Source organism: Puntigrus tetrazona, chromosome 10 (assembly GCF_018831695.1).
Source record: "Puntigrus tetrazona isolate hp1 chromosome 10, ASM1883169v1, whole genome shotgun sequence".
In the NCBI taxonomy this organism is placed as follows: Eukaryota; Metazoa; Chordata; class Actinopteri; order Cypriniformes; family Cyprinidae; genus Puntigrus; species Puntigrus tetrazona.
In genome coordinates, this window is record NC_056708.1 from 5,280,632 (window position 1) to 5,308,434 (window position 27,803).

General features: G+C 36.2%; 1 protein-coding gene across 2 annotated transcripts in view; it reads right to left on the reverse strand.

Moving 5' to 3' along the window:
- Nucleotides 1–3,455: 3,455 nt before the first annotated feature.
- gnaz (guanine nucleotide binding protein (G protein), alpha z polypeptide) overlaps nucleotides 3,456–27,803 on the reverse strand; it is a 40,664-nt gene continuing 16,316 nt past the window's right edge. Inside the window, exons 1-3 of one of the 2 annotated variants that reach the window (XM_043250486.1) lie at nucleotides 22,350–22,477; nucleotides 20,067–21,359; nucleotides 3,456–8,997 (exon numbers count right to left, since the gene is read on the reverse strand). In XM_043250486.1, the coding sequence (XP_043106421.1) occupies nucleotides 8,653–8,997; nucleotides 20,067–20,789 (1,068 nt within the window). In that variant the 5' untranslated portion in view covers nucleotides 20,790–21,359; nucleotides 22,350–22,477 and the 3' untranslated portion in view covers nucleotides 3,456–8,652. Of the gene's footprint in view, nucleotides 8,998–20,066; nucleotides 21,360–22,349; nucleotides 22,478–27,803 lie in introns of those variants that run through there. The other variant, XM_043250485.1, reaches the window with a different exon arrangement.

Genomic DNA, 27,803 nt, shown 5'->3' on the forward strand with positions numbered 1-27,803 from the left:
CATGCCAAGCAAGTTAGATTGCGCTATTCATGCATGGTGCTTCAGGGATGATTTTCACCTGAAGAGATTTTCCTCAGTAACACCTGTCTTTTCACAATGACTGAACAGGAACTGGTTTTCACTCTACATCAACAAATGTACAACAAATGAGCTGCCTCAGTGTTTGCAGGCCAGGCTACAGCCCTTTTAATGAGTACTAAAGGGCAAAGGTGACTAGGTCGAATTGCTCAGTCTGTCCTTGGGTCTTATTCCATTTCACATTCATCAATAAGGATGAGCAGTTTAGTATAGTATGTGAAGCTAAATTTATTAATTTCTAATTCATCCTATATTTGTCCTGGCTGTGATATGTGTTATGATGTATTTTCAGAAAATGTTTGGTTTGATGCTGGCATTCGATGAACTAAAATGTACAGCTGACTACTTTGACAAGTGAAATTAAAAGAGAATGCAGACCGTGAAACATTTGTTTGTTCACATGTTTGTCGTTACCAGAAAAGATTCTATATATTTAATAGTTCTGACTGGTTCAATGGTTTCAAAGGTTTTTTTTAAAAAAAAAGATCTTGAAGATATTACCAACATCCCTGTGTATTTCTGTAAGTCCTCATATTGCAGAATTAGAGAGAGCAATTATCTGTTTTTTTCTCACATGCACACACAAGGAGAGATTTGTAGGTCACCGTCTTTAATAATTACACATATCAACATTTCATGTGTGATTACTCAATTAATAATAGTGACCTACTTTTTTTCATTATTTCAAAACAGATCTATGTCATGAAACATGTAAAGAACACTTTTTGCTGTATATTAATGAAAAATAAGGCAGATTAAATTATATCATAGTAATATCATGTTACTATATATCATACTATAATATGCAAACAGAGAGTTTTGTAAAAATGTGACCTGACTGGGGTTTAAGTAACCATCTTGTATCAGTGTGACACATCACATTTGTCCCTGTGAACGATTTGGACTCTGAATCCAATTTGTTGTCAAGACTCCAAAGCTTAAAACCGCTGTTTACCATTCTGAAGAATGAGATTAAATTGAGTGCCTTCCTCCTCCGTCTCTGCGGTGTGTCCTTCCCTGTTGCTCATGACAGTCACAAGGTCTTCCATTGGCCGGCCCTCCTGTTTGGCACTGCTGTAGCATTCATCTGTTTATTTCTGGTTTTTTTTTTCAGAACAAATGTACTCTTTTAATAATCTAGAGTCAGTTGGTCACAGCTGTGGCATGAACCGCCACATACTACAGTCTCTATGGGACAAAAATTATCTTCCGAGTTTCTCCCTGCCAAATGTGTGATTACACCCATGTCTTGTACTGTACTCTCCTTTTTTTTTATTAATTTTCATCAGCTTTACATGTGAAATCCAAGGGCATTGAGGCCACACTTAGGGAACTCCAGAGTCTTAAGAGACTGAAAACTTCCCACATACCTCATTAACACCCACAATGGTGAGAGAAATATGATTTGTGTTTTGTTCCTGGCAAAGCAAGTGTTGAAGACAGCTGAACGCAGAAATGTAAATGACTATCATTTAAGAAACATTTCTACCCGTTCTGACAGAATTTGTTCTTTTCACTGACCACTAGGCCTATAGACAGCACGTAACTCAAATGTTGCACAACACAGTGGTTCGGACAGTGGTTATTTTTTATGAAGGTACGAGAATACTTTTTTGTGCGCAAAGAAAAAGATGAAAGACCGACACAAAAGGTACATTTTCCATGTTAGGGGTGTGTCAAACTTAGGGCAGAGCACACCTCTAAAAAACGCTAATGATGCTTTTCCACTTACCGTAAATTCTGGACTATAAGCCGCTACTTTTTTCATAGGTTTTGAACTATGCGGCTCATACAAAGGTGCGGCTATTCTGCAGATTTTTTCTCTAACCGGAATTTTTCTCTAACCGGAATTAGATTCAAAACTAAGACAAAATAAATGCAAAGAAGAATACGCTAGTTCAAGAAGAATACGCTAGTTCCTCTTTAGCAGATATAAGTCGGTAGAAGCGGATAAAAGGACGACAAATTACCAATCCTGTCAAACTCTGTCTTTTCAAATCCTCACCCCTTCATCATGGAACCCACACGAAGAAGTTCGTATGATGCAAGTTTTAAGTTGAAGGCCATCGATCTCGTGATACAAGAAGCTTAGCGTCAATGAGTCTATGGTGAGACGCTGGAGGAGGCAGCGGGAAGAGCAAAACTTTTTTAAATAGAGCGGATGCAGCTTGTATGCAGGTGCGGCTTGTTTATTTTTTTATTTAAATTTTTTTAAAAATAGAGCGGATGCGGCTTATATGCCGGTATGCTTTATAGTCCAGAATTTACGGTAGTCAAGAGTGCTACTGGAAATGCTACAATGTCACAAAACAATGTTTACACTCCTTATTTTCACAGCGATTGGAAAATCCAGGAAATCCCAACATTTTTGCCCAAGCGTTTGAGCTTAACTTTTATAAGAATTAATTGAAAACGCTGGAAACACACCGTAACTAGTCGCCACGACAACACGCAACATTAGATTTTTAATTTTCTATTTCCTCAACGTCGCATTTAGAATAACAACAACATACAAACTATATGACAGTAGATAATCATGATAATCATGTCATCAGATTGCTTGTCGTTGGAATTTTGTTGCGTTGCGTGTTAGGACACAGTGCTAGGGTCCTTTTAAGGTTTCACAGTGGTAAAATGTATGAAAACATTTTAAAATAACATATAAAATGTTGTCCTTTCAACTTTTTACAAGTTTTTGAATCAGAGTAGTGCTGAGTTAGCATGCTCGTGCTACTTATGCGTGCAATCAACGAACAACAAAAAGCAAACGTCAATATGCATTTACTTACACAAATGGCAAAAAATGTTCTGGCAATAATTTTGACTAAAGAAGATGTGTTTACATAATTGATAGCCTGTTATTTTAAATATACAGTATGTACATTGGTGTTTGGAGATGCAAGGTCTGCATTTAAATTTATTATAAATTATGATTATTTGGATTATTTACTAGTCAAGTTTTTTCCACACTGACCGAATCAATTATTTCTTTTTGAACCTTGCCTTACACACAGAGCCATTGTCATGTTAGAATAGAAAAGGGTTCTGGGACTTCTGTCCAAGCAGTTGCTATAAAATTAGAAGCACACATTTCCCTGTATACAGCCTATATGGGCCTATAAATAAATAAATATAAATATGTCCTCTACAGACTTTCTCCAAAGCATGGAGATGATGGTCAGTTTGAAACAGTCCTGTATTCTCAATTTATTCTTAATCAAAACAGATTTGTAAATATTTATAGACATTTTCTTTCTGAAGGTGTAGATACATAATGAGTTGTACAGTGTGGTCAGAAAAAACAGTGATAAAATGTAGGTGGCACCCACACATGATAGGATAACTCTGAATATCTTGAACAGATTAATTCAAAATGCTTCCTTGGTACATAAACCTTTATTTTTTTTTTAGTTTTGTGAACTGTTTCATCCTGGTACTGTAGAATTAGTTGCGTGATAAACAATGGGCTGTGTTAGCAATGACAACAATAAAGGGTCATCCAGGGTTTGGCCACTAATTGGTCTATTATGCGAGATCATTCCAGTTTTTCTCCCTCATCTTCTCTTCCGTCTGTCTCTTCCTCTCACAGTTCTTTTTTACTATAAATCCTCTGCAGACATAAATCAATTGAAGAATAATTTAATTGCACATTTAATTAGCATGTTGATTGCCGTGGTGCAATGCACCATAAATAAAATCAGTGCTGAGCTTCTACTGTTGCTTGAGTGGACTGAATTAAGACAAAATGAGAAGACATTTCCTAGAATCTGATGTGCAGGGACAATTACGCAGGAAGAAACAATTTCCTCATGGATAACATGCAATGCATCAGCCTGCGGCATATGCCTTTGAATTAGAGCGATAGCACTCAGTACATGTGTGCAAATGATTTATCATGGAGGTAATGTATATCGCCACTTAGCTGCCCCAAGTTACTGCTTTCAACATTTAATGTGGCTGATAATGCGGCTGATGCTGTAAAAACATGCATATATTGGAATGTGTATCTGTGACCATATTTATATTGTTTTGCATTAGTGGTCAATCCTGGAAGCAAATAATATCAGTGAATATATTTTCAGTGCAAACAGTATATATGGTATCTATGCCATGTTATAACAGTATTAATGCTGTTACTGTAAAATACAGGCAAAAGGGTTTGGTTTCATAAGTTACATCAGTATTTACTATACTGTACATAACTATGAACTAATTATGGTAGCATTGTTACATATAAATAGAGTATTTCAACCAACAGGATTGAACTATTCACATAGTAGTGTCATATAGTTAACATAAATCAAAAGGAAACAAATTTGAAAAAGATATTTTGCACAAAATAAACAAAGCCCATTTTTAGGGCGATTAAACTTTTGCATTATTTGATTTCATAACAATTAAACATGTCCCATGTCTATAGAACCTTTTTTTAATTCCCATTTTTCTTAACGATGTTACAGAAATATGGCTTATTTTCAACATGTTACAGTATAAATATATTTTTTTTTGCATAAGAAACGTGACCCTTTACCACAAAACCAGACATAGGAGTTTATTTTTTATTTTTCATTGAGATTTATACATAATATGAAGTTGAATGAATAAACTTTCCATTGATGCTTGTTTGATTGTTTGTCAGGATAGGACAATATTTGAGTATTTGAAAATCTGGCATCTGAGGGTGTAAAAAATCGAAATATATTAAAAAATAATTAAGTTTTCGATATGTTTACAGTTGGAAGTTTACAAAATATCTTCATGGAACATGATCTTTACTGGATATCCCAATGATTTTTGGCATTAAAGAAAAATCAATTTTGACCCACCTAATGCATTGTTCGCTATTGCTACAAATATCCCTGTGTTGCTTATGACTGGCTTTGTGGTCCAGGGTCACAAATTTGTTTTAATTGTCATGAAAATGTCACAGTGCAAAAAGTGTTAGACAAATAGTTCACTCAAAAATGTGCTATAAACGTGGATGAGTTTGTTTCTTCATAAGAACAGATTTGGAAGTACATTCCATCACTCAGTATGTATATACAATGGATTGATGCATTACATCACTCCATGCTCAGCAATGGATCCTCTGGCAGTGAATGGGTGCCATCAGAATGAGAGTCCAAACAGCCGATAAAAGCACCGCAATAATATGAAGTGAAAAGCTGCTTTTTTGTATGAACCAAATCTGAAACTGAGGCATTTTAATTTTAAATCAAAATAATGTTTTATCCAGTGAAAAAGTCCCTCTTGTCCTTTTACATTAAAATACACAAAAAGCCATGTTTGGACTGATTTCACTTGTAAATAGTGCTTGATCTGTGAATATTGCTCTCAGATTTCAGATTAGATGACTACCTCACTAGAGACAGCAATGGATATATGACTTGTATTTTAGCCAAAAGCAATGGTTAAAAACATTTAGGTGAAAACAAATAATTAATTTGATGTTTTATCGGCTGTTTTAGTTCTCATTCTGGCAGCACCAAATCGCTACAGAGGATCCACCTGTTCAATAAATTAACAAACTCTTCAACATCTTGGATGGCCAGAGGATATGTTAGTTTTTGGGTGGGGGTGAACTATTCCTTAAATACTATTAAAAATAATCAAATTTCTTTCAATTTGATATTTTGGTGACAATTTTGATGTTATATTATAAATGTTTGAATAAACATAAACATTACTGTTGGATTGCATTGTAGAAAATATCAAACTGTAATAAATACGTCCGTATATGTGGAAAAAGTGTCAAACACAAGCAATTATTGGTAACTTAGTTTACGAAGAGTTGCTGAAGCCTCACTCACCCCAACACAAGAAACAAACCTGCAGCACAAAAAAATTTGCATAATTATTTTTATTCACTATTATTGTTCTTTTATACTTTATTATTTGTTTCTTTGTTTCTTTTTCTTTCTTTTTTTTGGTGGACATCCTGTAAATTCAATCCTGAAGCCCTTATTTGGGTTTGTTGTACATCGTCATAGCTGAACAGAAGGAGGACTGGAGCGGAATGGACCCCTTTAATCTGTCAATCAGCGTTACATCTTAAAAAGTGATTTAGTTTTTTTTTTTCATTGTCTCACAAAGTGTACCTCACATAGTATTTACACATACAGTGGACAACCGCCACTTAAAATAACACCAGAATAGAAAGATTCTGCTCTTTTATGGATTATCTTTACTCTCTCTCTTTCTGATTCAATCAAAATTTAAGGAGTAAATACTCTTTTAATGTTTTCGTGCTGAGTTTAGGTTGCGCTGGACGTAAAATGACTCTTTCTGCACATAAAATTCTTTTCAATAAATACCTCGCAGGAAACAACTGTACAATCGTACACAGTGTTTGACTTTGATATATTTTTGGAGCATGTTAGTAAAACTAAAAATATAAGAAAGCAAATCAAACTATAATTTATCAAAAACCCAAAGTAACAAATTCATGCATATTTAATGTTACAATATATATATACTTTTTTTGTCCATAAAAACCGAAAAAGTGACATGATTGACGGGCCTTTTTTTATTTACATTGATATTGGCACTGTTTATTTTTCTCTGAATCTGGAATGAACGTTATGAAACACTTAATGCTCACGTCAGTGTAACACTCTCATGGAAAGAAGGATGCTTGCTCTAAAAACTCTGGATTACATCCTATTTTAGGCAATGGGAAAACAGAATAGAAAGAAACAAGAAAATTGATTGATTCATAGGGGTCAGACAGCCAAAAATAAACTACAGTGTGAATGTGAGTTAAAAAGTCATTTGACTCCATGTTCAGACAGCGGCAGTTTTCACCTTTGGAGCACAACCAAATGACATCATGATTTTTTTTTGTTGTTTTTCTTTCTCTCAGGATACGTTTAACCTCTCATATACAATTCTATTTTCATATAAACTCTTTATATCTCCGAAAGCAGCATTACTTAAATCAGGCAAATCAAAGACCCTATAAAGAAAGACAAAACTTAAAGGAACAGTTCACCTAGAATACAATTTTTATCATCTACTCAGCCTCATGTCATTTTAAAGCTGTATGACATTATTTCTTTTGTGGAATGCAAAAAGAGATGTTTAGCAGAATGTTTACGCTGCTCTTTTCCACTCAGTGACAGTGCATGATGACCAAGGGCTGTTAAGTGCCGAAAATGGCAAAATAAATTCTATAGTAGCAGTCTATATAATATATATTGCAAATTTCATACAATACATATACATAGTAAAAACACATTTAAGTTGCTATTTACTGATAATCTCTTAATCTCATTCATGCTTAAGATGTGCCATGACAGAGCTTACTTGTGTTAACCAATTATAATGCACAAATTGTACATATAGCTTTAAGACTTAATATAATATTTAAGATTTAATAATATTATTGAGGAACAGTGTGTTATTGCTTTTCTAAGCCATCAGGATTACAGTCTGGATGAAAAATGGGCCAAAAACAGTTAATTTGTATGAACAGAAGAACATGAGAGGACATTAGGTTGGACTCTAAGAAACCAACTAGAAACCATGTCATTCAAAGAGAAATCCCCACAAATCTTTAGTTACACATTTTCATTATTTAGCACATTTCAAATAAACTTCTAAATGTCTGTTCTGTAGATCATATGTAATAGACAATACAATTTTACAGTTTGGTACCCCAAATGAAGCGATGGAAAGCCTTTTTTTACCAAATTATATGTAATAACTTACTGGGACATGGTTATTGGGACAGACCCAAAGACTTAAGTAAAGAATTAACTTCAAATATATTAAATAAAATAAATAAAAAATGATATTTGCAGATAATATTAATTTAATAAAAGTTCACTTAAGTGTACTTAAAGAGGGTAGACTTTCATGACATTTCTGTACACTTTTAAAACTTGCACTTTGTAAGGTCAAATTAAAAGTTAAATCGTTGTGTCAATTATCTTGTGTCATGGTTCAACTGTAATATGTGTAACTTCACCAAATTTGTTAGTCTAATAAGCACACAAGTAAAACTTTAAAAGCAAAGTTACTTTTCTGGTGTTTTTGGTCATATTTACTCTTCACTACTGTATGTAAAAGAGCAGCATGAGTATTCTGCTGAATATTCTGGAAAAAAAAGTCATACAGCTTTGGAATGGCATAAGCAAATGAGCATATTTTTTTGGGAGAACTATTCCTTTCATGGACGTTAAAGAATTCCTGCTGTTTGTCAGGGAAGAGAGGAGCGAGGAGATCTGTTTCCAGTGTTTCCATGTCAAACATGTGCTTGACAGCTGATCCCGAAGTCCGTTGTGTGTGAACAAACGTAACGATGGTGTGTGTGTGTGTGTCTACATACTCATATGTTCAGTGCAAACACATCTATACCAACCTTGTAAAATCCCCTTTGACCTTTACGCTTTTGACATTGATAAATCTAGCAGGATGGCAGCATGTAGCCCTTTCCTCTGGGCCTCATGTGAGTTTCCTGTTTCAACAAGCGTTTTTGAGGGCACTCAAAACGTTCGTCGGACGGGCCTCGACGTTCGCCAAGGGTTTTTTCCGTATGCCTCGCCCGCCGTCCCTCTCCCCCGTCCCCTCGTCCTAGCACAGCCCAATGTACTTGAGATTGTTTTGGATGATCACGTCCGTCACCGCGTCAAACACAAACTGGATGTTGCTGGTATCAGTAGCGCAAGTGAAGTGTGAGTAGATTTCCTTGGTCTCCTTGTTGCGGTTGAGGTCCTCAAACTGCCTTTGCACATATACGGCCGCCTCCTCATAGGTGTTTTGCCCCTTGTAGTCAGCAAAGCAGACCGTCAGTGGAATGCGCTTGATCTTCTCGGCCAGCAGGTCCTTCTTGTTGAGGAAGAGGATAAGCGAGGTATTGGTGAACCAGTTGTTGTTGCAGATGGAATCGAACAAACGCAGGCTTTCCGCCATACGGCTCTGTGAGGAAACCAAAGAAAAAAAATGGTTAGCTGAAGGGCTAACAAAAGGAATCTGGGTCCCTCGAGGGAAAACCTCTGGAGTTGATGAAATCAATGGCCTTTAACCTTGAAGAGAACAAACAGGGTAACATATTAAGTTCCCAGAGACACTCTAGATCTAGACGATGGGCTGGAGATGACCCAGTGTGAGGACAACAAATCACCACAAGCTGGGACATTCATTGTTGTGGCAACAGGAGACAATGCGCTGTAGCTTCCACAAACTCCACATTTACTATTGTGTACTCAGGGTTATGAATTTGAAAAAGCATGTAAACATAAGTATTAAAACTCTCATCTTACACTGTTTGTGCTAAATGAATGATACATCATATTGTGTTGCTTGTTGAGGGAAAAGTGTGCTGTTACATTTTTACCCATCAGAAGTAAAATTTTTCTTTGGCAGGCAATAAAATGGGCCAAAAATAGCTGACGTGCAGTTAAAGTGATGTGCAGTGGCATAAAAATGTTATAACCTTTGCAGATAAATACATGATCTGTGAATCATTCATATTTTTATTTTTGAAAAAGCAGTGCCCTTGTAGATACTTTTAATATTAATAATATTGCTGATGTCAGACTCCGTTTAACTGTAGTTAGTAACACAGTTAAGCACTTTTAAAAGGTTCACTTTGTAATAATGCCAATAGCTGTTTTTTAAAATACACATCAAAAATTTAAGTACATTTATTTTGATGTGTTGACTAGCATACATGTAAAGTATATGCTTATTAACTGACAGTGGACTCTCTTGAATTTGTACATCTCTTAAAAGAATTTTTATACAGGATATTCAAGCTTTTTTTCCATTTTAACATTATTCTGGCAATACTTCGACTATAATTTAAAAAATGACATATATCCTAACATACCTTATCAAAAATGCAGGATGATTAGCTGCCCACAGACCAGCCTTTCTGTAAACACTGAATATGGCTTAATCATCTGTCAATATTTAATTAGATAAGCCAGGCCATAACAGGACCCACTGTAAATAATTGTATTTTCTGTGAAGACTAAATGGCAAAATAACCTTCTAAACATGAAAAAAGTTTAAAATAAGATTAAAAGCAGAACACGAAAAAATTACTTAGAGAAATAAGAAGCAAAAGTAGCTCACAGAATCATGTCAATTTGAGCAAGCATCATATGGCCAAGCGAGGTTATTAACCTCTATTTCTCTAGCCCCGCTGAGTTCCCTATCTAATTCAATTAGTCACCTGCCCATGTTCAATTACCTTGCTGTGTTTGCCAGGGTAATGCCCATAAAACAAAGGCAGAGGACAGGATGTAAATAACACCCGTAAAATGTGCAGAACCATTTTGCAGGCCACATCAGCTGAGCCATTTACAATATCATCGCCCGTCCAAATAATGCATTTAAATTCCCCAAAATGCTCTTTTTGCAAATATTTTAATGGTTATATAGTGTTTATAAAACATATTTTACTACATAATCTAGTTTAGTTGCATAGGTATGACTATAAAACACGATTAAAGAAGGCACATACATCGAGTCACAGGATATGCATGACAAGCACTAAGCAGTTATTGATTATTCAATATATAGTGTGCAGAGTTTACCACATTTCGTGTAAGTGGTTTTTGTGCTTCCCTCCCACAGCGTGAGCTGCAATGGCTGCAGGCACGTGGTTGGGACGAGCAGCTTGTGACCGAGGGAGGAATCTGATATTAAGACTGGGCCGCTGTTTGAAAGGTTACACAAAACATCATCGTGCTTTAAGCAAATCACAAGATCATCTATGAGAGTGAGAGTGGGTTTCACAGAGGCATGAATAAAATTAGTGAAGTATGTGAAAATGATGAAGGAAGAGTTGGGAAGACCTCATCACTGAGGCTCTTTCAGAATATTAGTCTCCTTTCTTTGCCTTAGTGCAGCACTAAGATTATTTCTGCTGGTCCTGGAGCACTCCCATAGACCAATCGGATGCAAGGGTTAATAGGTTAATTATAAAGTTGAAACACAGGGTCTTTTAAAATGGATTTCAAGGATCATCAAATACGACAATTTCATAAGACATAAGAAATATTTACAAGAAAAAGCAACTACTGTAACGTGTTGATTCAAACTTTAAATTTTGGATAGATGGATGGATAGATGTATAGATTATAGATAAATTGAACTTTTCACAGTAAATTGTAAAAAAATCAATTCTTACGGTTAAAAACTTGACTGTAAATAAAAAGACTAATTCATCTACCAATTACAGTGTTAAAATACCATACTAAAATGATTATGTCAACATATTTTGGTAACATCTTAAGTTACAATTACAAAATACATTTCAAATAAATAATCTGTTAATACTTTACTTAAAGCTTTTATGTATAATTTATTATAAAACTGTTTTAATGCATTAATTATGCCTGATAATGCATCTTATAATGCTTTGTACAATCTCATGAATAATTGCAACCGCAGTTAATACATTATAACATTTATGAATTCATTGTTACAGTATGCATTTTAAATTTGACTATAATAATTTCCGAGAAGACATAATGTAGTACAAGGCACATTATGAATAGCTGTAATGCATTATATACCTTTTGATAACCTATATACATTATACATAAAGGCTTTGTAAAGTGTTACCAAATATTAAAGAGGTGACATGACGATGCTATAAATAAAATTATTTTGTGTATTTGGTATAATGCAAGTGATTTAAACCACATTCTAAAAGAAAGCAAGTCTTACAGATTTGGTTCTAAAACCACATTTTTCACATATCGTACATTATTGTTGCTCCTCTCTGCCTTTCTGAAACTTGTGGATTTTTTTACAAAGCTTGTCATTCTGAAAAGCACAGTGTGCTCTGATTGGCCAACTATCCAGTGTATTTTGATTGGCCGAATACCTGTGGCGGAAATGTTTCCTTATCTTTTTTGGAAACGTACCACATCGCCACAACATGGAGAAATCTGCAACAATACTACAGCAAGAATAAAAATTGTGCCTTCTTTCTTCGCATAAAATATTTGGGCGGTCTTATGCAGATCTTCCAACAGTCATGTAGATATGTGGGGACGTGTTTAAATGAGCTGTTTTGAAAGGTATGGACAAGTCAACTTTTAAAAAGAAAATCTGTTTGGGTTTGAGACTTTAGTCTTTGCAACATTACTGATCTTATACATGCATGAATAGCCTGTAATATTCCAATTACAACCAAAACTTGAAATTGTATCATATTGTATCACCTTTAATAATAACTGGACCAAAAGCACACTGCTGAGGAATATGTGCTGTTTTATATATATATTTTATATTATGAGTAATTCTTCGTGACATTCAAATGTGATCTTTGAAATTTGATTATGTGGGATAAAACTCTCTCGTAAACACAAAACCATTTATCCATAACATCTAGCCAGCTGCCAGATTGCAAGAGGCTGCTATTTTCGCCAAAGCTCGAGTATGCACTCATATTCCTACAGAGAGAGGCCCTCCAATGGCCTTGAATTGGGCTTTTTGAAATCAGGTCACACCATTAGCCAAACGTCCCTGCAGATCTTAAGGTGTCCATTAACCAATCGTGCAGCCCAGGGGACGGGGTGGAAGTGCTTTGTTGAAGCTCAGGGTGTTTCCAACTACAGCCTTCTCCAGAGCTAAGTGTGGGAGAGATAGAAGGAGACGAGAGAGAGAGAAAAAGAAAGAGAAAAGGAGGCAGGAAGCCAGCGGGAGGGGGTGCCCCGCTGAGACACACAGCACAGCGTGACGCCCGGCCTCTCCCTGCGCACTCCAGACACAAGCCTTCATTAGGCTTAAATATTAATAAGGAGGTTCAACAGTGTATTAATGCTTTGTTTCCTGTAAATAAGAACTGTTGGATTGAGACGTCTCGCTCTAGAAAATCCATTTTACTGAAGCTGAGTGAAAATGACTCTTGTCTAGTCTTCTAATAGCCCTAGCAGCAATAAGAGAGAGCTGTACAGTACATTTACACCATACCTGCTCATAATTGCCATGCTTTGTGTTTCACACTTGTCTCTCGTTCTCTTTATTCTGCTTTACTTACGTTTCCTTTGTAAAAGATAAGAACATTATACTAAGATTATCTGTATTTGTACTTGAAAACTATCCTAGTTATAGCTTCTTTTCATTAAATTATTATAGGAACTGCAACCCAGGCTCATTGGAAAATTGTGGCTGGCACAACATTTCTGCAAAATGATATTACATTGCTTGTTATATGCTTTGCAACTCTTTCAGAGCTACATGTCTAATAAGTAGAGCTAAACACCCACTCAGTTTTATCCAAAAAAGAAGATTGAGAATCTATCAATGTTTTATTACTTGAAAAATCTATTAATCTATCATTCAATGTTTTATTACTTTATGGTCGTTATATGTATCCGAGCATTCTGGAAATTACATTTTGGTGAGTGGCACAGAAAGTTACTAAACCTTACACTTACACTAAACCTAACTAATAGTGTTGAAGCAAGACAAAAACCCACTTGCAAAAGCAATCATGCCATTTTACTTTAAGTCTTTGAGATGCTGTACCAGGTGAGCTGATGTGCAAGTTTACTATATCAGAAAAGGCATATTAATTTGTATTAGTTTGCAAATTGTGCACCAAGGAAAAGTGTATGGTAAAAGAGTTCTGCAAAACCTTATGTATAAGCATGTTATTGTCAATTTGCTAAACATTTTTAACCCTGTGGGTTAAACGTTTGACATATTGTATAAAGCACATATTTGACTTTAATATTTATTTGAAATGGTTCACAAATTTCCATTCTACTATTCATTAAACTGTGCTAGATTGAGTTTTGTGAGAGACACTGATAGGGAGCCTTAATAGTTTGTTCATGATTACTACAATGGCTATATATTGATCAAACTCTTTATAACACATAACAGTGACCGTAACATGTATATTTTTGATCGATCATTGGGCTAGTTTTGTAACGCTGGGTTGGCAATCATTGTTAGCAAGCTATTGTCAATCTGGTTGACAACCTTGAATATTCACAGTTGCTTTGATATGAGTCAATTCAGCTAATGTGGCTAAAATGGTTAGCTTGCTGGAAGGCTGGAAGGCTAAACTGCCCGAGTTGCTATGGATTTTTTTTCTTCACTGCCATCCATGTTTATCAGTAATTGAAACATATGAGTCAGTGTCTGTCTAGCTCCCTTGGCATCCCTCAATATTACTGGCAATGGCTGCAGTATAATGCAGTATAATGTATCAAAATACAAATTTAGAATGATCTTCTTTTCATTTTCAGAAGAAAATGTGAGAGGTGCTTGTTTGTCCTGCCATGATGCTACTGTGTTGTGGATGCCTAGAAGTTGCTAAGTGGTTGCTAATGTGATGGGAGTGGATGTTGCTATATTATCCAGTTGCTAGGTGTGGCTGTCCTACCCATTGCATAGCATATACACTCTAACGTTTTTCCATACTATTTATACACCCTTTCATGAGGTTTCATGAGAAATGCTGTGTTATTATAGCCACCTTATCTTATGTGAATGTGCATGAAACTGAAAGGCTTTCTGAATGTAGATAAATAAAATGTAAAATAAAATGTATTGTTATTGTGTTAATAATTTGTAATTATGTAATCAATAATAAGTACAAATATTTTAACATGCCATATAGTCTTATTATATGGATTTACAGTAATCTTTGGAATCTGATTACGTAATCCAGATTACAAGGATATATATCAATTAAGCACTGGTTTTCGACTAGAATAAAGTAAAAATCAGACAAGCTACAAACGTTTCAGACTTTGTATACACCTGTATTTAGTGTTGTCCACTTGCGATTGGATCAACAAAAATGCATAATAAAACAAGTTAATTATGGTCTTACTTGTATAGAACTGTAAATATATTTTGAAGAATGTTGGGAATCAAAAAACCCTTTGTTTTTCATTCTAAGGGCAAAAATCTCCGAGACATCTGTAAGAATATCTTCTTTTGTGTTCAGTAGAAGAAAGCAAGTCTTACAGATTTGGAACGACATGAGTGTGAATAAATGATTGCATAATTTTTTGATTTTCATTGCTGTCTAGAAAAGAAATTAGCTTAATTTGTTACTAATTTGCTTCAATGGCTCATGTCAGTCATCAACTGGTAAAAGGCAGAAGTCCTTCATCAGTGAACTTCCTCAAAGCCAAATATATCCTTCCATGTTGCCCATGCATCCCTTCCATGATGACCCAGTTCTTGAGTCTCTCTCCAACTCCTCCCAGCCAAGTTGCACCAGAGCTGCATTGCTTCAACCAATTATTGCGCAATGCAGTTCCTCACGCTATCCTTCTCCGCACAAGCACACGTTCTCCGCCACTTGCATGAGCGCACTTCTATCCTCTTTCCGGTTGCCGAGCACTGCGCACCACCCCCCCAAACCCCCCAACCCCCAAACCCCCCAACCCCCTCCTCCCAGTCACAGCTCATTGTCAACAGCACAGGATTAGGAGCGTTTGACTGCTCTGTTGCTTGGCAACTGTTGCCATGGAAACCTTTTTTTAAGGAAGGGTTGGGTCAAAAAAAGGAACCTGGAAAGGGATGTTGAAGGGGGAAAATAAGATAAAACGTGCCGTGCAACAAAATTGACAACTGTTGCTTGAAGTTCCCAGCAGAATTAGATGATTGCAGATTACATCTGAAAAGTTACATTTGTGGCAGTGAATTACTGGAAAGCTTCTGTACCAGATGTGCGGGAGTAAGCTTTTCTTAATGAGGGACTGAGGGACAACAGAAGAGAGGACATTTCTAATTTAAATCTGTCAAATGCTTTCATTATGTACAAAAAGGTTGAAGCATGGTGAAAATAATAATTAGTGGGACTGGTAATGCTTTAGTTTAGGGACCACTTATCAATATTAACGACTTGCTTATTATTTGTATATATTTATATATTGGTTTATTCTTACTTATAAAGCACACATTAAAGGGATAACAGGCTCAGAAATGAAGGATAAATAGATAATTAACTAAGAAACATGCATGTCCCACGTCAGAACATTGGCTCCTGTGTCAGCAGCAACACACTCAGAGAAGAAAATTATGAATAGATAAAGTTATTTTTGCTGCTTTATTTGTACACAAAAGGTATTCTCGTAGCTTTATAAAATTAAACTGATGTCACAAGAAATATTTTAACAATGTCTTTACTACATTGCTGGGCCTTGCATGTGGCTGTTGCATTGCTGTCTAAGCAGTGTCAGAAAGCTTGTGGATTTCATAAAAAATCTGAAATTAAAGTCTTATGGGTTTGGAATTACATGAGAGTAATTAATGACAGAATTTTCAGTTTTTTTGGTGAACTGTTTAATGAACTGTTCTGTTTGTGCAGATTATGTTTGTTGGAACTGTGATAAATATTTTCAAAATTTTTCAAAACAAAAAAAGAAAAAAAGCATGTATTTTAAACTGAAATCTTTTGTAATGCTATGTCTTTGCTGTCACTTCAAATCAAATCTTACTGACCCCAATGCAATGGTATATTCAGAAACCTACTTGGGATGCAAACAACAGCCAAAGACACCCTTCTGTGAGAAACGTGTAATGCTGTAGGGGAGGTGCTTTAAAGGAGATGAATAAAAAAAGGGGGGTTTGCCATGCACATTGTCTAACAGCTATGAAACAGAACACTGTTACCATGCTAATTAAAGCCTAAAATTACAATTATGTTCTTAAAATACAAAAAAAAAAAATCTAGATGAACTAGTTGACCTTACTTCATGACTATTCAGCAATTGTGACTCATTTATTTGTTCCATTCAGAATCCACTTGGCTCAAAAATCTGTTTGAGTGAGCATGACGCTTCTGCCTGTAGCTGTATGCTGGCTTAATATGCTGCAAAAACCACTGTTCATTTAACCAAACATTTTAATAAAGTCCTGTTTTCCTATATAATGACTGTGTTTAAAAGTCCTATATACAGTAGTGGTTGTCTAGACACATTACTGCAGCATAAAAGCTTTAAGTGTCACTTGCCTGACCCTGTCATCTTAGTCAACATTGTCTATTTAACACACAAGTCACCAAGATTTTCTCCTATTAACTACATTCTTCGGAGCATCGTTGTTTGATTCCTCTTCTAATGCTCGTATCCCTCCCTGTGGCAGACAGTTCATTCAGACAGCCTTTCTCAAGACCAAGAAGCATTGCTTTAAACCCTTCTCTGCCACTCTGACTCAATCATTCGGTGACCGCACTGATCTCTTTTGCCTCGCCCGATGTGTGCGAGTGAGTGAATGCACAGAGTGTCATTTCACAAATTCTGCTTCATACTGGCAGAACCAGAGCAGATTGGCAGCACGCAAGCGGCAGCACATGTGGGCCAGTTCAGAGATGAGTGCTTATTGAGTAATCTAATTCAGAGGCTCACCCCAGACCCTGGAGCTCAAACACACGCTCATCTAGCTGTTAGCGTATGTTTACAAAACTCGTGAGGTGCTGTGTAGCCCAGATTTTTCATGAGCCTTTCCGGGATGGTCAAAAAAAACAAAAGATTTATTTTTAACTAACATGGACAAAATCAACATTACATGACATTAGCAAACTGTTTTACTTCTGTAATATAACATATTTCTGAAACAGGATTTTCAAGATATTCTAACCCTGAGGCACCATCCGCAATACTGTAAAACCAGGAACTTGTGTTTAGAAAATACAATCCATTTAATGACCTGCATCGTTTTACAAGATGTATTATAGGTCTCAGGTGTCCCCAGAATGTGCCTGTTAAGCTTCAGCTCAAAATACCCCACAGATTGTTCATGTATTATATGTTTTTATTATACATTATTATTATTATTATTATTATTATTATTATTAGAATTATAAATTTTGCTCATGTCTCTCTTTAAATGCAAATAAATTGCTGTTCGCTTCCCCTATATAGAATAGGGCTGCATGTGCCTTTACAGCTCATACTTTGAATACTCTGCTAAACACATCTGTTTGTATTTATTATTATATCTATCAGAGTGAAATTAAGCGTTTTAAATCATATTAGTTTAAACGTCCGATTTATGGTTTCCTGAGTGCACACATCTGAAGCACAAGCACAGAAAACAGCTAATACAGTAGTGTCTGTCAACAGTCATGGGCGGGGCTTTTAAAATGTGACATCATATTTTACAGATTCTGCGAACAGCTTGTTCTGAGACACTGCGTATGAATAATGAGGATATTTAAAAATATAAAGAATATATATATACATAAAAAAATGTCTACCATGAAAATGATCAATGCACCTTGTAAACATGAGCTAATAAATCATATGTAAAGATGACCTCTAGCTATTTCTGACTGCTGCAATGGTTCTCAACCAGATAAAACAGCACATCCGCAAAAATAACTAGAGAAGCACCACCCTTCCCCCTTGAATATATTTTCTTTTCACAATTCCACTCCTTCCTTTAATTTCCTCGCTTCCCTTTCAGCATGTTACTTCTTTATTCTTTCAAACTTTCTAGTGGAAAGATATGCAAAACTTTCTCTGACCCCCATAACATCAGCGATTTTCCCCCGTGCTAAATCTGATAATTCTCGCGGGTACACCCTGACACCTTGCACTGTGAACTCAATTATCACTCTTGTACACCCCCTCCCTCCCCCCAAGACTCGCAGAACACTTTTATTTTTAACTCCCCAACTCTAATTGATATTCCAGGCTAATGCACCACTTGGAAGTTCTTGTTGTGAGTCGAGGGAAAAGGTTTAGGTAGCGCACAAAGGTATGCAGTCTTTGAACTCACTGATAAGCAATTAGATTTACCACATGGAGAGAGAACGTATACGGTTAGGTGGTCGTTTAGAAAAGTTAATCCGACTCTCAACACAAGCATACCTTTAATTAACATTGGAGGGAAATATAATTTGGTTTACTGTGTAAATATCATTATTGACAGGAAGCCTGCTGTAAAGACTAGCTTATGCTAGTGTGAATTGTCCACTCAGCAAGTTAATTTACTGATCTTGACTGGTTTACTGTGGTCTCCCAGTCTCGGGTGCTTTTCCCAAATGTATCGTTAGCTAACAAATGTCAAGTTTCATTACAAAATATTTTAAAGATTAAATGTTTTTCCTGAAACCATAGTTTCAATGAACATTTGCAAACAGCACAGCAAAATTATATTTTCAGCCTTTTTATGCATTTCTTAAATATGACAGTTCAGATCAGACAGGAAAGTATAGGTTGAAAGACAATGGCAATGGACTACAAAAGTTGTGTGGATGGAACAACAGTTACACAGTTATGTATACTTTTTAAAAAGATAAACAGCTGTGATTTCTTAGTTAGTTTCACTCAAAAAATGAAAATGATGGCATTAATTACTCACCCTCATGTCGCTGCAAACCCGTAATGGCTTGCTTCATCTTTGAAAAACAATTTCACTGAATAAAGTTGTGATTTTTTTTCCTTAACATAAAAAAAAGTAGCTTTATGAGATTACGGATGAATCGCAGGTGTTACATTGACTATTTAAATCATGTCCCTACTACCTCTCTGGGAATGACATGAGGGTAAGTAATTGATAGCAGATTTTTCATTTTTGAAATGTAACCAGTGGTGCTTAGTTGGAAGGCCAGGTGATTTCCCAGCCTACACTGTTAAAAATGGTCCAAAACACATTTAGGATCTAAGATCAACACATCAACTTGAAAAGGTTGGGGGACCTGGTAAGAGTGACAAACCTATCCTTGGCTGGATCGCCCAGCATTATCTTTTTGATGAAGCTAAATGACCAATGTAGTCTTGATGGTTAATTCAGTACAAATCTACAGGGAAGTGTTGAAAACATAACACGCTATTGCTGGTCTTTTAGCAGGGTACTGTTAGCTCTCTAAATAGCTTAAATGTAACTGAAACTTGTGTGCTACAGGAAATGTGGAAGCAATATGATAAAAGCAGTTTGTCAGTGCCACTGACAAAATGAATTTACTCTAGAGATGTACGTAGCATAGTGCAGATAACATGGAGTTCATGTTTCTCTGCTTGCATTATCTGTATTCAAAATGTGGCTCTACTTACCGTCTGGTTGTCTTCATAAAGCTTTAGGTCATAGCCACTGAGCTCCACACAGAATATAATGGCAGTCACACCCTCGAAACAGTGGATCCACTTCTTCCTTTCTGAACGCTGGCCACCCACATCCACCATTTTGAAGGTGAGCTCCTTGAAGGTGAATTTGTTCTCAACAATGCCAGTGGTCATGTCACGTGAGCGCAGAATGTCCTCGACGGTTGGGATGTACTCAGGTGCAGAAATGCGGTCCAGGTCATTTAGATAATAGGCTGTATTGTCCTCTAGGTGGTACTCATTAGAACGGCAAAAGCATTCCTGAACACCTGGATCAGCCCACAAGCGTTTCATCACCCCCAGGAGCTCTGGCGTGATCTCGCCCTTGCTCTCAGCAGGCCCAGTAAGGGCAAAGAGTTGCACTGCATCATAAGCCCGATCGGGATTGTGGAAGTCAATCTTCAAGGTGGCAAGGGCACGGATGATGCGGGTGAGTGAGTCAATGGCATTATAAAGGATGAGGGGTTTGTATTCCTTGCAGGCCTCCAGGTTGAAGCCTCCACTGTGGATGATTTTCATCTGCTTCACGATGGTGCTCTTGCCAGAGTTGCTGGTGCCGAGCAGCAGAAGTTTGATCTCACGCCGCTGCCGTTGGCTTTCTGAGCGGAGGTGTCGATCAATGCGCCGTGAGCGCCGGGCTGCCTCCTTCTCCTCCGAACTCTGCCGGCACCCCATGGTTGACTGCACCTGGATTTGAGCTGGTAATCCCAGGAAGTGGGTGAGTAGATGGTAAATGTATGCAATGTAAAAAGATATGGTGATGCTGTAGAGCTGATACTAGAGGACACTTTTGCTGAAAACCAATTTCAAACTAGCGTTAAACAACATGCATTGTCCAAGTCTACAGTTCACAATTTTTTTAAGGGTTGATGTTTTGCTGTTCAGTGCTACCATGACATGGTGGAAGACCCACTCAGGCCCTAGGATAAGGCCGTGTTTTCATTCCAGATCCCAAGGACTTGGGGTTCATATCAGAGGACTTATAAGTGGATTTGTCAATGTTCATCGAGAGAAAGTCGAAACCGTAAGATTCCTTCACTCTCCTCCCTCATGGCGTCCAGTGTTCTTCACTGTATTTCTGTGACTGATTCATCTATTGTCAATCTCTCCCTAATTTTCTTCAGACACTTTCCGTCCAATGAAATGTCAGACCTTAGCTCTCGTAGACTCGTAGACGTTTTGGCCGTCTGTGTACTAGATCGTCCTGCTTACATAAACCAGTGAGGCAGCTAAAGGCCCATGTTCCTAAAGGTAAAAAAAAACAAGACATTAGCAATCATGAAACAGAGAGGAGGGAAAGTAAAATCAAGAATTCTAAGAAGAAATTTTCCGTTTGAGAGATTTTAAACTTTCCTAAACCTTCTGGACTGGACGATGTTCCCACAAAATGAAATATTAATCAGAATCAGAAAATAACTTCAAAGTCAACATAATACATGCATTCATAACCCAGTTTTACCTCTGTAATGTGACATATTTCTGAAATGAATTATACAATAAGAAAAACTAGGATTTGGACTAGGGCTTGATTTTGTCCATAGTTGATTGGAATGTGAGAAGTGAGTATTTCATACAAGGATGAAGTCAGAATGAAACATTGCTGGTACCCACTTTCGAGGAGGCATTTTAACCAGAACATGTATGCTGAAGGTCAAGTTTGCCATCAAGAGCTCTTAGATGCATCCCAATAATAATACTTCTTTTTTACATCTATCTTTATTTGCTGTTATTACTGTATTATTAGTGCAATTTGAATTGGAATAATATTTAAGAAAAAGACTATATGCTATACAGAAGTGCCCTAAAACAAAGCCTATTGTAAATAGCTATTTGGCTACAGGCTATACTGCACTTGGTGATGTAAGAAAAAAAATCTAGACAAACGTTTTTGGTAGCATTATTAAAATGGTAAATAGGTTGATTAAGATTATTAGTTTATTAAATTTAGTAATCTCTTGAACAAAGTAATCTTTTCAACAAAAACGCTTCAAGTACACATGCAAAAAAAAAAAAATGTACTCATCACAAACCCAAGGAAAATCATACCAATTGCTTTCATGTGCCCACGAGTAACAAAAGAAGGGTAAACTCAAGCAAATCATAAACAGACATGGTCATTAGCACAATCAGTCTCTGTTAGCTCTACAATATACTTCTGCTACACACTTCTGCTTTCTCAAACACACAGACACACACCCACACACCTCAGATCATGTTTTTTTTTTTAAATCTAACCTTATCCATAGTAAGTCTGTCCCATCATGCACTTCCTTGTCACCTGCATCTCTCTGTGAACATACATTCACTCCCCTCCCCGACACACACACACAGTTGTTCTCAAACAGACAGACATGCACACACACACACACACACAAGCAGTGGCAGGCAGGGTGTGAAACGGAAACAGATGTGAGATGAATGTCCTTCCCTGAAGCAAAAGGTACCGCCCATTCTACTCTCTCTTTCCCCAAGCCACAACCACTGAGCTAACTGATAGCAGGTGGACTGTTTATTTACTGTCATGGTGGAAAATAACTGGCTCAGACCAGCAGGTGCTTCTCTCCAACTCATTCCACTGTAACAAATGCAACAAACTCCTTTAGAATTTTTTTTTTTTTTAATGCAGGGCTAAACAATAAGGTAAAAAAAATATTTGTTTTTACTTGGCAATTTTTTACTTTCACTGGTCGCACTGCAAAATCATTTTTAATTACTAATGAATAAATCCTTTGAAAGGTCTGAAACAAACTGTTGCAGATGTATGTTAATACAAATGCTTTTATCTATGCAAACTCAGTTTTGTCCATCAGGGATTTGTGAAAGGGTCACAATAATGATTTGTGTAGTCTTCTACCACACAAAGTCGACTACTATCATAAAGGAGTAGCAATGTAGCTATGCAGAGTAGATTCTAATATAGCTAATGTAGAGTAGAATCTTGTTGTTTATATCTACCTAAATAATTAAACCTAAAAAATAGGAAAGCTTTAGCTATAGTATCTGGCAAACACCCACAACATCCTAGCAACAGCCAGCACAGCAAGCACATAGACTACCTTAGTAAATGTATATTTACAATCACTCAGAACAACTTCTCAATACTTAAGAAACAGAACCCCACAGAAGCTACCCAAAACATCCTAGTAACCTCACAGCAAAGCTTGTACGAACTGTTCAGAACACTCAAGAAACCACTAAAGAGCCAATCAGATCACCCCATTTAGCAATTGCATAGTGACACCAAAGCAACTGGTCCATTAGTCTGCAGTGGCCACGGGCATGTTGCCGGGGTAACTCACAGTACCAGAGTACCGCTGCTTTTCTCATCCATTGTGCAACCATCAGAGTGCCCTAACAACAAGATAGCAACACCCTAAGAACACCTAAGCAACAACTAAAGAATTAGACGTTAAACAGAGGTCCTTACTCTGTGGCCATTAAACACCCCATTACACTCGTAAAGAATAGGGGTGTAACCCCAGTGTACTGGCCAAATTTCCTCCACTGGCTCTTGTTTATCATGGTTTCCCAATAATCCAATTGTCCTGTGGCTGCCATTGCATCATCCAAGTGGATGTTGCGCACTGGTGGTGGTTGAGGAGAGATCCCCTTGTAAAGTGTTTTGGGTATATACTAATACACAATAAAGTGCTATATAAATGCTTCATTCATTCATTCATTCACACAAGCAACAACTAAATAACCAATCAAAAAAACTAATTTAGCAACTGCATAGCAACACCATAGCAACTACTCAAAACTCCCTAGCAACTCCTCTAAAAACCACACAGAGCACCCTAGCAACAACGTAATAAAACCCTAAGAAACACTTAAGTCCTGTTCACACCAAGAACGGTAACTATAAAGATAACTGTAAAGATAATAATATTAGCATCTGCATCTCAAGCTTGATATAACAGGATGAATTCTAATTGGCTGTCAATGTTTTTTATCATTCCTCACCTGGAAAAAATGGCTGTGAAAATGATTCAAACAATATTGTTTCAATGTGTCTTTATCGTTGTAGTTGTGGTGTGGTTTTTAGAACTCTATTTTTTTAGTTATCTGAAAATGGCAGACGCTCTACTGAAAACGCTCAGCTATGAGCTCTTGAGACCGCTGCTTTTTTTCCCCGTTGACACTGTGGTCGCTATGATATGAAATATCTGTTGCAGTAATATCAAACGCATTGTGAATGAAATTTTTCTCCAAAAATTATATTTTTATAGTAGTATGGTAGTCTGTAATTTGATTTAGTAAAGACATAAATACATGAAGACAAGCAATATTAATTTCTACGTTGTTGTTCAGCTGCAGTACAGTCGGTAGTCCCACCTCTTCTGCACTATGAAAGAAAGTTATAGAGCTTAGTGTATTATCCAAAAGAACATTCTTCGACTTTTAGCACAGAGAAAAAAATGCCCGAATGCTCAGTGCTCAGTGCAAAAAAAAGATGTTCAAGCACACTCCTGGGGTTTTAATAAATGTAGCTCTCCCATTTAGAACAATAGAAAAAATATATTCCAGTGGAAAAAAAACACTTTCCAATCACAGCACTCCATTTAGCAAATGCATAACAACACCATAGCAACTACTCAAAACAACCTAGCAACACTTGAAGAACCACACAGAGCACCCAAGCTACAACATAGCAACAAGCACTTAGAATACCGCAGGAATGGTAAAGCAATACCAAAGAACCACCCAAAAACCACAGAGCAACTCCATAGAACCTCCCTATAAAATAACCGCACAAAACACCCTAGCAACAGGATAGCTCACACCAAACCCCTACCAATCATTTTTCCATATCCTTTCATAACATTTGTTCTTCAGTCTGACAGCATTTAAATGCATTATGCCATTTATTAATCAATGCATCACAAACAATGTGGATAAAGGATCCTCGATATTATGTGAGCCCTAAAACAATTCATAATAAAATATGTACTTTGAAGGGGAGTAGATGAGCTCTAAAGGTGATCTGTTAGAACACAAGAGCCGGAGGGACAGCATAATAAATGGATGCTCTTTGTGACAGGCCGTGTGCTATTGGCGGTGTAACAAATGTGAAATCACGCCATGGCCTAGTTTCACGGGAGAGATTACATTTCCTAGACCGCTCACACAGAGAGAGAATACATCTCCAAGATCTGTCACAGACACAATCCAGCTCTTAGAAAGATTATCGCACAAATATGTGTGGCAGGATTTGACGGGGAAAAGCCACAGCAAAGTACAACGCACACAAAGGAAGATACTGTATATGAAGGTTTTTTTTCTGTTGATTCAATAAATGTTTCAGAAATTATGTCAAACTCATTCAAGTTCATCTAGTTGCTCCACTAGTGTGGTGAAGCAATGTGTACACTAGAAAAATAATATATACATTTTTTTGTGGTGGTGTCATTAAGATTATCTAGGATTAAGTGTGGTATATACATATGCTATATACAAGTACACATACTTTTTAAACTAAAAACAGGAAAGTGCACTTTTAGTCTATTTTTTGTGTACTAAATAAAAATAAAATGTCGACCAATGAAGATGTAACTGTCAAGCTTTGGGATGTTGTTCGACTCCATCTACATTTTGATTATCATTCTGAATCCAATTCATAGCTCTTTGATCAAAATGTTGTTTATTTCTTTTCTTTTTTTTAATTTATAAAACTTACCCACATTCAATTGTTTAAAAAAAAAGAATGCATAAAGCTAGAATAAAATGTTTGTTTACAAGCAGGTACCCCGTTCTTTCCTTTGATGTTTTGTATGTTCAGATTCATATAACAAAATATATACAAATAAATACTTAAATAGGGACATAGTAGTATAATTAAAGTATGATGTAAAATTCACTTACAGTATAAAAATCCTAAACTAGTAGTTTATTAAGACTACACTTCAGTTCAAAGTGTAATAAAAATGCAAAGTATTTAAATAGTAAACTATTAGTATACCTAAAAGTTCACTTTTAGTATAGTTGCAGGACAAGCTAAAAACATTGATGTAAACAATGTTGACTACTGTTATACTTAAAGTATACTTAATAGTATAATTTTATATATTAGAGAGTAGGCCAGTTTACTCCCATGAAGTATTGAAATAGTACATCTACAAGCATACTACTAGTAGGCCTACACTGATATTTGTATATCTTATTACATAAGGTATACTTAAAAATATACTTGAACTTCACTTAAGTATACTAAATAAACTTTATATATACTACTATTTGGTGAAGGCTAGCATAAGCAGCTAATAAATAATACAACAAATACTTCCTTTTAAAGGGTCAGTGGGGTCTGTCCTAATCATTTTATTTACTCTGTTTTGTACGATCTTCTTACGCATGCCTGAAAAATTGCGCATAAGAGGTTTCTAAAAATCATACATTTTCATAAAAATCTAATTGTTCAGATTGTTCACTGTGATGCTGACAAGGGATATTGATGAAAAGTTTCCACACCTGGTGCCGTTATTGGCTTTTCTCAAGCGACAATGGTGTACCAGTTGTAACGTCTTGGTAAAAGTTAAAGCGAAAATGTTTAAAGTCCCAGCCTCAGAAGTGACAAGAGAATAGTGGATTTATTTACTGTATTATACTGCTCTAATATGCACCACACAGATCTAATATAAACATGTGATTTCTTTCATGTGACATAACCGACCATTTATGTCATTTTAACGCAAACATGTATTTGACCGTTTAAGTCCAATAAGACATGAAAGAGAAGTTTAGTTGCCATGTGACAATTTACCACAAAGTTAACTAGTTGTGTTTAATTGTGAAATCGTTACACTTTCTTGACAGTATCCAACAAGCTAACAACAAATTAACAAACTATTACAATTATTGATACTAATTTCATTAAAACATATACTTTTAACTAAAACCTTTTTTTCTTAACGTAAAAAATATTTAGTTTTGTACAGTTCTGTTTTTTACAGTGTGCACCTTTGTCACCACATGAATTCTGCTTTCACAAAAAAGTAAGGTCCCCTAACATTGTGAAAACAGGATGTGACATCATTCAGACACTTTCAGCGTGATGGAAAGACAAGTATATAAACTTATTTCAGTTTCTCAGTTGACCACACTGATCAAGCTTTAACTGTCAAGCCTATTACCCAAGTTATCGTAATACTCATTTTATTTATTTATTTATTTAGTTTTAGGTTTGAATTTAAGTTACAAAGACCAAAAATAGCTACCCCTGTTAAGAATTATTTTAATTTAATTGCAATGTAAGACACTTCGGATAAAAGCATAGGTGTAGCTCATGCAATATTTAGTTATTATTTAGTTATGAAAAATAAAAAAGGCTCTATTTTGCACCCTGTTAGTGGAAAGTGCCATAAATATTCAAAGAGTGCTTGATCGCATTTCTGTATTTCTTCCAAATCAGCATTACATCAGTCAAGTTGATGCTTTTAGAGCTAATACCGTTTATGTAATTACTTCAGAGGAAATCTGGCAATTGGAGTATATTTATGATAATTGATCATTCTGCGACATTTTACGGCTGTTAGAGACTAGGGATGACAGCTGGAATAGTTGAGAAATACAGAATGTGCCAGAACAAGTCTCATTTTACCACTTCTGCTTTTGTAACATAACCCATCCTTGGATGTCTAAACTAACACTGTCACCTTACGTAAGTTTTAGACAAAACTGTAACCTACAAAC